This window comes from Anoplolepis gracilipes, chromosome 2, assembly GCF_047496725.1.
Source record: "Anoplolepis gracilipes chromosome 2, ASM4749672v1, whole genome shotgun sequence".
Lineage (NCBI taxonomy): Eukaryota > Metazoa > Arthropoda > Insecta > Hymenoptera > Formicidae > Anoplolepis > Anoplolepis gracilipes.
The window spans coordinates 9854587-9868067 of NC_132971.1; the positions used below are offsets into that span (position 1 = coordinate 9854587).

At 25.0% G+C, this 13481-nt stretch overlaps 1 protein-coding gene and 1 long non-coding RNA gene across 2 annotated transcripts; both read right to left on the reverse strand.

The window, feature by feature from the left end:
• Positions 1-6735: 6735 nt before the first annotated feature.
• On the reverse strand, positions 6736-9619 carry LOC140676259 (uncharacterized). Its single transcript, XM_072911154.1, has 7 exons — positions 9347-9619; positions 8710-8975; positions 7728-7880; positions 7390-7642; positions 7173-7241; positions 6957-7046; positions 6736-6744 (listed from the first exon to the last, which is right to left on the reverse strand). Exons 1-7 carry the CDS (start codon positions 9617-9619, stop codon positions 6736-6738), a joined length of 1113 nt encoding a protein of 370 aa, XP_072767255.1.
• Positions 9620-11917: 2298 nt separating this feature from the next.
• Positions 11918-12366, reverse strand: LOC140676103 (uncharacterized). Its single transcript, XR_012048532.1, has 3 exons — positions 12296-12366; positions 12080-12169; positions 11918-11992 (listed from the first exon to the last, which is right to left on the reverse strand). It is a non-coding gene; the product is annotated as an uncharacterized lncRNA (long non-coding RNA).
• Positions 12367-13481: the final 1115 nt, after the last annotated feature.

A 13481-nucleotide genomic window follows, 5' to 3' on the forward strand; every position in this document is an offset into this window, starting at 1 on the left:
CTTTTTATTCATCGTTTAATGTTTCTTACATTTCAAGTTAAGGGTTTTTTGTCACGTAATAAGTCCTTACGGTATCCTTAAATGTTGCTCTATGAATACGTCATGCCCTACAACTGTTATTTTGCATTGGTTATTTGTTATAAACAAAATAAGTGCAAAAAATTTCCTTTTTTTCCTAATTCGTTTGTGAAAAATTAAACATATATAGGAAAATGTATATATTTATATTTTTTTGGTCGTTGATTACGAATCCATTGTCAAATTTTTGAAATTCAAAATGGCGGATCCAATATGGCGAACCAAAATGTCGAAAAAATAATAAATTTCTGTAAAAATCACAATCTTATAGAGTTTTTTAAGTCGCTTATTACAAATCCGTTGTCAGATTTTTGAAATTCAAAATGACGGATTCAATATGGTGGACTAAAAAATAAAAAATTTTTAATGTAAAAAACAAAAATAAAAAAAATAAAAAAACATTTTTAATTAGAAAATAAAACTAGACATAGACGTCCATATCGTTAATTTTAGGTTATGCTATGAGTGAGAGTGATAACAGATTCATAATCAGCGATCTAAAAAACTCATAAACAATTTTTGTAGAATTATTGAAAATTTTAATTTTTGGTCCGCCATATTGGATCCGCCATTTTGAATTTTAAAAATCTGATATCAAATTCGTAATCAGCATCCCCAAAAACCCTTAGAAACAGAGTTTCAGCAAAAATTATTCACAACAAAAATTCGTGCAACAAAGGGTTAATATAATTACAACAGTCATAACAGACGTAGTAAACTGTAAAGATAAAAGACAATATTTTTTTAACTATTTATGAATATAAATATTTGTAATGCATAATTATATGACAATTGCACGTACTCTTTGAAGGAATTTGAAGCCAAGCTGGAAAAGCTGCAAAACTGTCATAGCGACTGAGATCGTAATAATAATTTAATAATAAAAAGTTTCAAAATGTTATGGAAAAGATAGATTAGATATACTTGTAAATATATTCTTAAAACTTATAAGATATTATTTTTTTTTTTTAATGTCATGTCAATTTACAGCAAAGGAGCATTTCATTTTGATAGTTGTTTGTAAATTTATGATCTCGCAAGATATTTTACATTCCAAACAGAAATGTCTATGTATAAACACAATATTAAATTTAAAATGTGCAAAATAATTATATTTGAATTTATTAAATATTGAATTTATTTAATCTCCCTTTACATTAAAAATATCATTTATTTATGCTTGAAACTTTCGAAAACCTGTGCTGCTGTTAATGTAACATGGAATTTTTCTAAGCTTGTTTAATTTCTCATTTGTCAACTTTTAATAAAATGAGAAAATATCCGTTGATTTGGTCAAAATTTCATTTTATGTTCCTGAATATAAGAAATATTAATAAATAATTACCAGAGTAGATGCATGAATTATTTATATTGCATACATTGGCATTTTAAAAGATTTTGAATAGAAAGGATTCTTTTATAATAATTTATAAAAGGGTTTATTTCAGGTTTATTTTCTTAATACCTTGTCATAGTACTTTTATACACAGAATAATAATAGAAATCAATTGGTATAAAAAACTCAATTATTTTAAAGAAAAATATGTAACTACTTTACAATTGATTCCTCTAATTATTCGGTGCATAAAAGTATTGATTGTGAGACAATATAATCAGAAAATGAATATTTTAATGAGATATTTTATAATTTACGTAAAATTATGTCAAATTAAAGTATGAAATTATATCCCATAAACTATTCAATTTTTGTCATCATACTCCTATAACTTTTTACGCAAAATATTGCAAAGGATTTATATGAAAAAATTAGAGTGATTCCATTAAAAAAAAATAAAGATGATCTTTATAAAAAAAAATACAAAAAGATTACGAGTAAAAAAAATTATTTTACATGCACTTTGTAGCAGACTTAAAACAATGCTTTCTATTAAACTTACTAGTAAACTTTATTGGTTTTTCGTAACCAATTGTGAGATATTTTTACTCGGACACTTATAAACAAACACCCTGTATAAGGTGATTCAGACTTACCCTTTTCAACTTTTTTCTTAAAAAGGGAACATTACAGGAAGTTATGCAAAAAATTTTCATTATTAAAGAACAAAGTATTCATTGGTAGTTTTATTTGTTGGGACAAACCGGAAGTAAATGTAACTGAAGTCAACTTTGAAATTTCAAATGGGAAGTGTCAAGTGAGTGGGGGTATTGTTAATAAAGCTGTCAAAAAGAAACAACTTTTTTTATTCAAAACATAATTTAATTATCTGTTACAGGTTTCAAAATGTTTGAATGTGTGAATGCTTGCAATAATTTACAAATGTGATTTTCTCAAAAGAATTGTAAGAGATAATTGATCTAAGTTTTAATAAAAATTGTTTCTTTTTCAAACCTCTATCTCTTACTCGATCCATGTTTCCAGTAAAATTTTAAAATTGATCCCAGTTATTATAGGTAGTTACACCTATTTTCAGTTTGTTTCAAAAAATAGAATCATCATCAATGATTACAGTAAATACTCCTTAGTAATAGTAATTATTTTCATAACTTCCTGCGACGTTACTTTCGAACACATAAATTATTGCATCAACATATTCCTACGTTTTTTTTGAAACTTGTAAAAGAAAATTGAATTAAGTTTTAATAAAAGTTTCTTTTTCAAAGCTTTAGCCAATCATAACCATTCAACCTATGTTCTCATTTGAAATTTTTAAACTGCTCCCAGTTACACTTCCGGTTAGGTTTGTCTCGAAAAATGAAACCTAACCAACGAATATTTTGAATATAATTTAGTAATAAAAATTTGTTTTGTAACTTCCTGATACGCTCTATTTAAGAAAAATGATTAAGCTGAGTGATTTCTGAGTCATGCTGTATATGTAGTTTAGCTTTTACCATACAATATCTATCTGCAACATTGTTAAAGTACATTTTCGGTTCCAGAATATACAGTTGTGTTTAAAATAATTAAAAGAAATTATTTTATATTATAACTTACATTATAATTGTTGTATATTACAATCTGAACATTATTTGTCAACGCTTCTTGAAGTTATTTATTTAACATTGTATTATTATAATGTATTAATCGTCATTTATATAAAATGTTTGCTTATTTATGTACACCTGTATTAATAAAATTACAACGACCGTAATTGCTGAGGTGAACTGAAAGATATTCATTACTTTTTTTAAATAATTATTGTATAATTAATTGTTTGCGTTAAATAATTAAGTTTATGGTAAATATTTTACAACGTAAACAGGAAATTTAATAAATAAAATACCATACTCTACTTGTGATGTTGAAGTTCGTGAAAATGTAAGTCTTAATATTAGCTTTTTGTACTTAAAGTTATTAAAATAAATTATAACTTAAGTTTGAGCAAAAATAACACCGTGTAAATCTGTACATTAAAAAAGTTTATTATATTAATATAGATGTGTCACAGCTTCTATTGCAAATAACTTAATCGCCAGTTCGATTTTGCGGGATAGGACTTTTTCAATATGGCTACAAATTTTTTTATGGGGTAAATATTTTACAACGTAAATTTTACAACGTAAAATATTTACCCCATAAAAAAATTTGTAGCCATATTGAAAAAGTCCTATCCCGCAAAATCGAACTGGCGATTAAGTTATTTACAATAGAAGCTGTGACACATCTATATTAATATAATAAACTTTTTTAATGTACAGATTTACACGGTGTTATTTTTGCTCAAACTTAAGTTATAATTTATTTTAATAACTTTAAGTACAAAAAGCTAATATTAAGACTTACATTTTCACGAACTTCAACATCACAAGTAGAGTATGGTATTTTATTTATTAAATTTCCTGTTGCATTCGCCTGTAGTAATATGAAAAATAACATTTGAATAATTCTTTCATTTTTAAAAAATTATGTAAAATTTGATATTATTTAATATTGAGATTGTTGAAAAAAAATTTTAGATAAATTTTTCAGCTTAAATGCAGAATTAATACCTTAGTGCTGCCTGCTTTGCATACATAATTAATGAGGAAATGTTTCAAAATGTTTTGAAAAATAAAAATTAACATTACAATTATGTATAGTATTTTATTTCATATGATTGTTGACGAGTATCAGGCTGAAAAGTTCACGCACGTTGAGCGCGAACCAACAAAAATTACATCCCATTTTCAAAGTCACCTGTGCTCCAAATATCGAATCTATTTCACAAGATATTCTGCGCAACTCCGAATGAAGATGTTTGTATAAACAATATTCAATTTTACTGCTTAAAATAACTATGCCTGATAGAATTCACGATTGGATAGAATTAACTCCCTTACATTATTATCCATTCGTTGCTTAAAGCTTATGGAAAATCTATATTGATGCATGGAATTTTTCCTCGTTTTATTCCATGTTTGTTATTTTTTGTTAAATCTAAAAGCTGTTGATTAATTTGATCAAATTTTAATCCTATGTATCTAAAAATGTAAAAGAAAAAACTAATTAAATGGGATGTAACAAGTACATGTAAAATTGTCATCTTATTAATATATCAACTTTAAAAAATTAAAAATTTCAAAGAAAAATTACATTTTTATGCATTATGATTGTTAGAATAATTTTTGTATACGTAAGAAAATGTACCAACCCAAAAATACTTGCAATAATCAAATCGTTGAGCATGTTAATATTACAGCAATAATTTCGCACAAAGAGCGCATACGTAACTATTAAAGTATTATTATACTTAACTTTAATACGAATTGCCGTTACGTCCGTACGTCAATAATATAATTGTTAAGAACCATCCTAGGATTAGATATATTGTTCTTTTATGTAGCTTGTGATAATCTGTTGTTATTCCGATATTCAGTAATATATTATCAACAATGTCAAGTTTCTTTAAACAATTTCTAAATTTCTGTTGCAAAGAGGCAATGCGATGAACAAATATTTAATGCTTATTATTAATTAAATAATTCTATGTATAGCCGATTTTACATAATTAATATTGTATATTGCCATAATAGCTATAGCTTTTTCAAAAATAAATTTAATGTATTCGGCAAAATTGACATTTTTATTAATAATTTATATCACCTTGGTATAACACGTAAAATATTGTATGTTTATGTAACAATTTGCTTTGCTGAGCAAAAAATATTATTTAAAATTTAGGTACTTTAGGTTATCACAAATATTCAATCGAAATTGTTTATTACAAATAATTAACCATTTTTTTATACATACCTTATCATAATAGATTTCGACCACAATTGACAATAATGCTATCGAAATGTCTAGCCCAAAAATTACAAATATATATATATATTCGGTAGTATAATATTTATTTAATTTTATGTAATGACATATTATTGTAGACACTAGTAAGAAAAAATAAATTGACCAGAATAGCAACATATACAAGAGACTAAGCCATGTTCTTGGATGACCAACAGGAAATTCGATAATTCTTAAACCAGTCACAAAACTGATTATGAAGTATGGTCTTAAAACTGTTCAAATATTTTTAGCCATTACATACACCGTTTCGATTCCGAACTACAATGCATTTGCCGACTGGTTGCGTTACCTTCGGCAAATGATCATAATGGCGTATATTCATAATTTCAATTATGGCACTTAGAATTATTAAAATAATCGATCTGTTTATATAGCACGGTATTTTTAAACGATTTGAATAAAGATTAACATTTTTTTACATAAAACACGAAAAAACAATTATGTATGTACTATATAATCACTACATGTAGTCATAAGGAAAATATAAACAACATGTTCTTAATACATTTTTTCTTTATTATTTGTCTCAACAGTTTGTACAGTACTATATATTCAAAAAATGTTAAATTACTAAATAATAAAAATGTTTATTTTAATAAATATATTTTTTTACGCATAATAAAATGTTTTAAAAACAATATATGTATGTAAGAAATAATCGTAAATTATTACTTTTTGTAATGATAGTGATCGTTAATCTGTTAAATATTATTAAATATTATTAAATAGACTTTATACTGACTTTATTAAAATTAACTTTATGCAAAGAAAAATTGTTATGACAACAAATAAGATAAGAGGACATATTTGACATAAAAAATGAATTAAACATTTTAAACTTTCATCTTGCAATGTTCTCTATAAGCAGATGGAAAATATTTTGTTGCAATATATACTTGTATAAATAGTTAGATACATATTTATAGAAGAGTTTGTATGTATTACATATCGATTATTATAAGTTAGTGTTTATTTAAAATATTTTATAGATTTATATTATTTACAATTTTTTAAATATATCTTTTATTGATCTGTAACTGTATTAATATAACTACATGTGGTAAATTGTAAAGATAGAAAACAGTACTTTTTTAATCATTTATGAATTTAACCATTTGTAATGCATAATAACGTAACAATTACACATACTCTTTGAAACTCTTTTTCTTTCACTTTCTGTGACATTCTATTTTTTAGAAAAATAGATAGAACGGATGGTCTCTAAATCATTCTGCATATGTAGTTTAGATTTTAAAATACAGTATTTTTTTATAATATTGTTAAAATATATTTTTAGCTCCAACATATACAATTTTGTTTAAAATATTTAAAGGAAATTGTTTTATATTATTACTTATATTATACAATTTATATTATAATTATTTTGTACATTATCTAAATATTATTTGTTAACGTTCCTTGAAGTTATACAACATTATATTGATCTAATGTATTAATCGTCATTTATGTAAAATGTGTGGTTATTTATGTACACTTGTATTAATAAAACTACAACAGCCGTAATCATTGAGCTAAACTGAAAGATATTAATTATTTTTTTAAATAATTATTATATAAATAATTGCCTGTGCTAAATAATTCAGTTTATGATAAACATTTTACAACGTACCCCATAAAAAAATTTGTAGCCATATTGGAAAAGTCCAATTCCGTAAAATCGAACCGGCGATTGAGTTATTTGCAATAGAAGCTGTGATATCTACATTAATATTTGATAATAAACAACTTTTTTATGTACGTATTTACAATGTGTTATTTTTGCTCAAACTTAAATTATAATTTATTTAAATAATTTTAAGCACAAAAAGCTAATATTAAGACTTACATTTTTACGAATTTCAACATCAGAAGTAGAGTACGGCATGTTATTTATTAAATTTCCCGTTGCATTTGCCTGTAGAAATATGGAAAAAACATTTGTATAATTATTTTATTTCAGAAAAATCACGTAAAATTTAATGTTATCTAATAGTTAGATCGTTGAAAAAATTGTTGAAAGATAATGTCAAATAAATTTTTGAGCTTAAATGCAGACTTAATACCTTGGTGCTGACTATTTCGCATACGTAATTAATAAAGAAAAGTTTCACAACGTTTTGAGAAATCCACATTAGCATTACAATAGTGGATAATATCTTATAAGATTTGATATGACTGTTGACGAGTATCACGCTGAAAAGTTCACGCAAATCGATTGCTAACCACAAAAAATTACATCCCATTTTCAAAGTCATCTGTGCTCCAAATATCGAGTTTATTTCACAAGATATTTTACGCAACTCCGAATGAAGATGTCTACATAAACACAAACATTAAATTCTACTGCTTAAAATAACTGATCGAATTTACGTTCACGATTAAATAGAATTAATTCTCTTACATTATGATCCATATCATCCAATCATTGTTAGGAGCTTGTGAAAATCTATGTTGATGTATGGAATTTTCCCAAACTCGCTTTATACCACGTTTATTATCTCTTGTTAAATCTAATAGATGTTGATTAATTTGATCAAATTTTAATCCTATGTATCTAAAAATGTAAAAGAAAAATTAGATATGGTATAACAAGAATGTATAGTTTTATGAATATTTATACAGTTGTAAATAAAGGCGAGACTCTCTCTTAGATAATGAAATAAATGATTAGTAATGGCACCGACCGACCTTTAAATTATACGTTTGTCTAGTCAGATACTTTACTGATCACCTTTATGGTTTTACTCGACATTGTAAGTACTTTAAGATTTAACAAATAATCTATTGTACAATTTAGTGACTCTGATCACTCTAATTTAGTCTATATGAACATCTTATAAAATATTTCCAGGATTCAATTGAAGCTGAGATCAAGTCACTATTCTCTACGTTTAATTTACGAAGAAATACTCCCTGGTTTAACAACCACTGATTTTTTAAATCACTAACAAACGTTGTTATTATTTTTATATATCAATATTACGTCCAGTCATTTTAACGAAGTCAGTTATTGTTTTTAACAACTAATTTTTATTACCACCATTACCGAACCAAATTTCATTTTTTGCGCTGAAGAAGACTCAAAATCGAAACGTCTGCTATTATAAGTTTATTTTTTTTTTCTCTCTATTTTATTTTTACGCTCTAACTTGATTATTGTGTATATGAATATGTATTAAATTAGTCAGTTTGTTATATCCACAATTATATTATATTTTTATTTTATTTTTGAATCTGTATTATCTTTATCATATCAATTGTTATTATACACTATATTCCTTTGCTCTCTATTGCCATTACTAATCATTTATATAGTTGATTATATCAGAATAATTTTTGTAAAGAAAATGTAAATTTTTGTTTACATAAAAAAGTATACCAACCCAAAAATACTTGCAATAATCAAATCGTTGATCATATTAATATAAGAGCAATAATTTCGCACAAAAAGGGCATACATAACTGATAACAAATCATACTCGTTTATCGTACAATATGCCGATCCAAAGTTCATTAATATGATCATTGAGAACCATCCTAGGATTAGGTATATTGTTCTTTTATGTAACTTGTGATAATCTGTTGTTGTGCTGACATTTAGCAATGTATTATCGACAATGTCTAACTTCCTCAAACAATTTCGAAATTTCTGTTGCAAAGGAGCAGCGCGGTAAAAAAAAAATTAATAGATATAAGTTTGACAATTCCATATGTATAGCGGATCTTATATAATTAATATTATAGCCGTAATAACTATAGCTTTTTTAAAATTAAATTTAATGTAAATATTATTTTATATATTTTCTTATACTCTACATGCAAGTGATTATTAAATATGCTCAAAAATGACATTTTTGTTAATAATTTCGCACTAATGTAACTATGTAAAATATTGCATGTTTTTATACCAATTTGATTTACTAAGCAAAAGATATTATTTAAAATTTAAGTACTTTAGAGTATCAAAAATATTTAATTAAAACTGTTTATTACAAATAATTAACTATTTTTTATACATACCTTCGCATGATAGATTTCGACCATTATTGACAATAATGCTATCGAAATGTCTAACCCAAGACATATAAAGTATTCGGTAGTATAATATTTAGTAGTTAAATAATCAGATAAAGTAGACTTTAACAAGAAAAAATAAATTGACCAAAATTGCAACATATACAAGAGACTAAACCACACTCTTGGATGACCTACAGGAAATTCGATAATTCTTAAACCAGTTATATAACTTATTATCAAAAACGGAGTTAAGACGGTTCGAATACTTTTAGTCATTACGTATATCGTTTCGATTTCGAACTATATTACACTTGCCGACTGGTTGTACTAGCTTCAGCAAATGATCATAATGGCGTATTTTCATAATTTCAATTAAGGCACTTACAGTTATTGAAATAATCGATCTGTTTACATAGCACCATAGTTTTAAACGGTTTGGATAATGATTAATGTCTTCTTTTTATGTAGAACACGTAAAAACAATTATGTATCGTTATATATATTCATAACAAAAATATGAACGTTTCTTAATACATTTTTTTATTGTTTACCTCAAGAGTTTGTTACAAACAGTGTTATATATTTGAAAAATGTCACTAAATAAAATGTCACTAATAAAATGTCTTATTTTAATAAATATTTATTAACGCATACTAATGTTTTAAAAACAATATATGTATATAAAAAATAATCATAAATCGTTGATTTTACATTACGTTGACAGTGATTATTAATGTGTTAAGTTATGTCGGAAGCTCTTTTAATTTCGCATTTATCAACTTTTAATAAAATGAAAAGATATTTGTTGATATCGCATTCTTAAAAATGTAAAATAATTCACAAAATAAATCAAATATTTAGAATATAAATAACTATCAAAGTATAAAGTTCCTTTAGTTTTGTGTCTGTGTAAATCGACTTGAATAGGAAGTTATTTTTATAATAATTTATAAAAAGGTTCATTTCAAGTTCATTTTCTTATTACCTTATCTCAATACCTTTATGCACAGAATAATGATAGGAATCTCTTGAAATAAAAAAACACACTTGATTATCTTGAAAATATATATATATATATAACTTAAAAAAAATATATATAACTATTCGTTGTAAATTCATATTTTCTTTTTAAAACAATTAGGTGTTTTTATCACATTAATTGTTTCTTCTCATTATTCTGTGCATAAAAGTATTGAGACAATATAATCAAAAAATAAATATTTTACGAAATATTTCATAGTTTACGTAAAATTATGTCAAATTAAAGTATGAAATATATCCCGTAAACTATTAAATTTTTAATATTATACTTCTATAACTATTTACGCAGTATATTACAAAAGATTGATTTATATAAAAAAATTAAAGTTATTCCATTAAAAAAATGAAGATACTCTTCATAACTCAAAAAGATTACGAGTAAAGAAAATTATTTTAATGCACTTTGTAGCAGACTTAAAGTCCTTCAAATTTCTCTTAAACTTTCTATTAAACTTATTGGTTTTTCGTAATTACGAGATATTTGCTCGAGCACTTATGGCTAAATACCCTATATAAAGGGTGATTCAGAATAATCACAGGAACGTCACAAGAAGTTATGCAAAAAATTTTCATTACTAAAGGGCACTCAAAGTATTGATTAGTGGTTTTATTGTTTGGGACAAACTGGAAATAGGTGTAACTAAGGTCGACTTTGAAATTTTAAATGGAAACATTGGTCGACTGGAGTATTATTAATAAAACTTAAAAAAAGAAACAACTTTTATTAAAACATAATTTAATTATCTGTTACAGGTTTCGTAAAAATGTTTGAATGTGTGAATGCTTGCAATAATTTACAAATGCGATTTTCTCAAAACCTGTACTTCTCGACCCATGTTCCTTTAAAATTTCAAAACTGATCCCAGTTATCTATTTCCGATTTGTTCCAAAAAATGTAATTATTATTAATGATTCTTTTAATTATCCATTAATAATGATAATTTTTTTCCTACCTTCCTCTAACGTTACTTTCGAATACTTACAAATTATGACAGACATTTACACATACATATGATTTTTGAAACTTGTAAAGAAATTTGAATTTGAAGTTTTAATAAAAGTTGTTCCTTTTTTTATAAAATAATACCTCAATCTCAACTAATGTTCTTATTTGAAATTTTAAAAACTAATTTCACTTACACCTACATACTTCCGGTTTATCCTGAAGAAGGAACCATACTAATTAATACCTTTAAATTCATAAGAAAAATTTTTTTCCGTAACCTTTTGTTACGTTCTATTTTTGAGGGTAAGACAAGTGGTCTCTGAATCATTTTGTATATATGCAATTTAGCTTATATAGTATCTTTCTGTAACATTGTTACACATTATATATTATTATACATTAATACATTTTCTCAGTTTCAGAACATACCGTTTTATTCAAAATATTTAAAAAAATTTTTGTATATTATTTTTTTATATAATTTATGTTATAATATTTTATAAATTATATATTACTCTGAATATTATTTGTCAACGCTTTTTGAAGTTATTTATACAACATTGTACTATTATAATGTATTAATCGTCGTTTATATAAAATGTGTGCTTATTTGTGTACACCTGTATTAATAAAACTACAATGGTCGTAATTGATGAGCTAAACTGAAAAATATTAATTATTTTTTTAAATTGTATAATTAATTGTCTGTGCTAAATAATTCAGTTCATGGTAAACATTTTACAACGTACCCCATAAAAAAATTTGTAGCCATATTGGAAAAGTCCAATTCCGTAAAATCGAACCGGCGATTGAGTTATTTGCAATAGAAACTGTGATATCTATATTAATATTTGACAATAAACAACTTTTTTATGTACATATTTACAATGTGTTATTTTTGCTCAAACTTAAGTTATAATTTATGTTAATAACTTTAAGTACAAAAAGCTAATATTAAGACTTACATTTTCACGAACTTCTACATCACAACTAGAATATGACATTTTATTTATTAAATTTCCTGTTGCATTTGCCTGAAATCGAAATATGAAAAATAATATTTGTATAATTCTTTTATTTCAGAAAAATCATGTAAAATTTGATATTATTTAATAATTAGATCGTTGAAAAAATTGTTAAATTGATAATTTCAAATAAATTTTCGAGCTTAAATGCAGAATTAATACCTTGGTGCTGACTGCTTCGCATACATAATTAATAAAGAAAAGTTTTAAAATATCCTGAAATATCCAAATTAGCATTATAAAAGTGAACAATATTTTATTAGATTTGATATGATTGTTAACGAGTATCACGCTAAACAGTTCACGCAAGTTGAGCGCTAACCAATAAAAATTACATCCCATTTTCAAAGTCAACTGTGCTCCAAATATTGAATCTACATCACAAGATATTTTGCGCAACTCCGCATGAAGATGTCTGTACAAACACAATATCAAATTTTACTTCAAAATAACTACGATTAATAGAATTTACACGCACATTTACATACGCTTGATAGATTTAACTCTCTTACATTATGATCCATATCATCCATTGGTTGCTCAAAGCTTGTGGAAATCTATGATGCTGCATGGAATTTTCCCAAGCTTGCTTCATTCCACGTTTGTTATCTCTTGTTAAATCTAAAAGATGTTGATTAATTTGATCAAATTTTAATCCTATGTATCTAAAAATATAAAAGAAAATTAATTAGATAGTGCAACAAGAATATATAAAATTGTCACACCTTGTTAACTTATCAACATTTAAGAAAAAAATGTCAAAGAGAGATTACATTTTTATGCATTATAATATATAGTTTTATGAATATTTACACAGATAATTATATCAGAATAATTTTTGCATGCGAAAGAAAATGTACCAACCCAAAAATAGTTATAACAATTAAATCGTTGATCATGTTAATATAAGCGCAATAATTTTTCACAAAGAGGGCATACATAAATGTTAATAAACCATACTCGTTTTTCATACAATATGCCGTTCCACAAGTCATTAATATAATCGTTAAAAGCCATCCTAAGATTAGATATATTGTTCTTTTGTGTAGCTTGTGATAATCTGTTGTTATCCCGACATTCAGCAATGTCTTATCGACAATATCGAGCTTCTTTAAACAATTTCTAA

Bases quoted from the DNA above. Each gene is read 5' to 3' on its own strand.
- LOC140676259 (XM_072911154.1), bottom strand. From the start codon at position 9,619: ATGACTAAAAGTATTCGAACCGTCTTAACTCCGTTTTTGATAATAAGT. The intron at 8,976-9,346 runs GTATGTATAAAA...CCTTTGCAACAG, and splicing joins TCGAAATCTATCATGCGAAG to AAATTTCGAAATTGTTTGAG. The intron at 7,643-7,727 runs GTAAGAGAATTA...GTGTTTATGTAG, and splicing joins TGGATGATATGGATCATAAT to ACATCTTCATTCGGAGTTGC.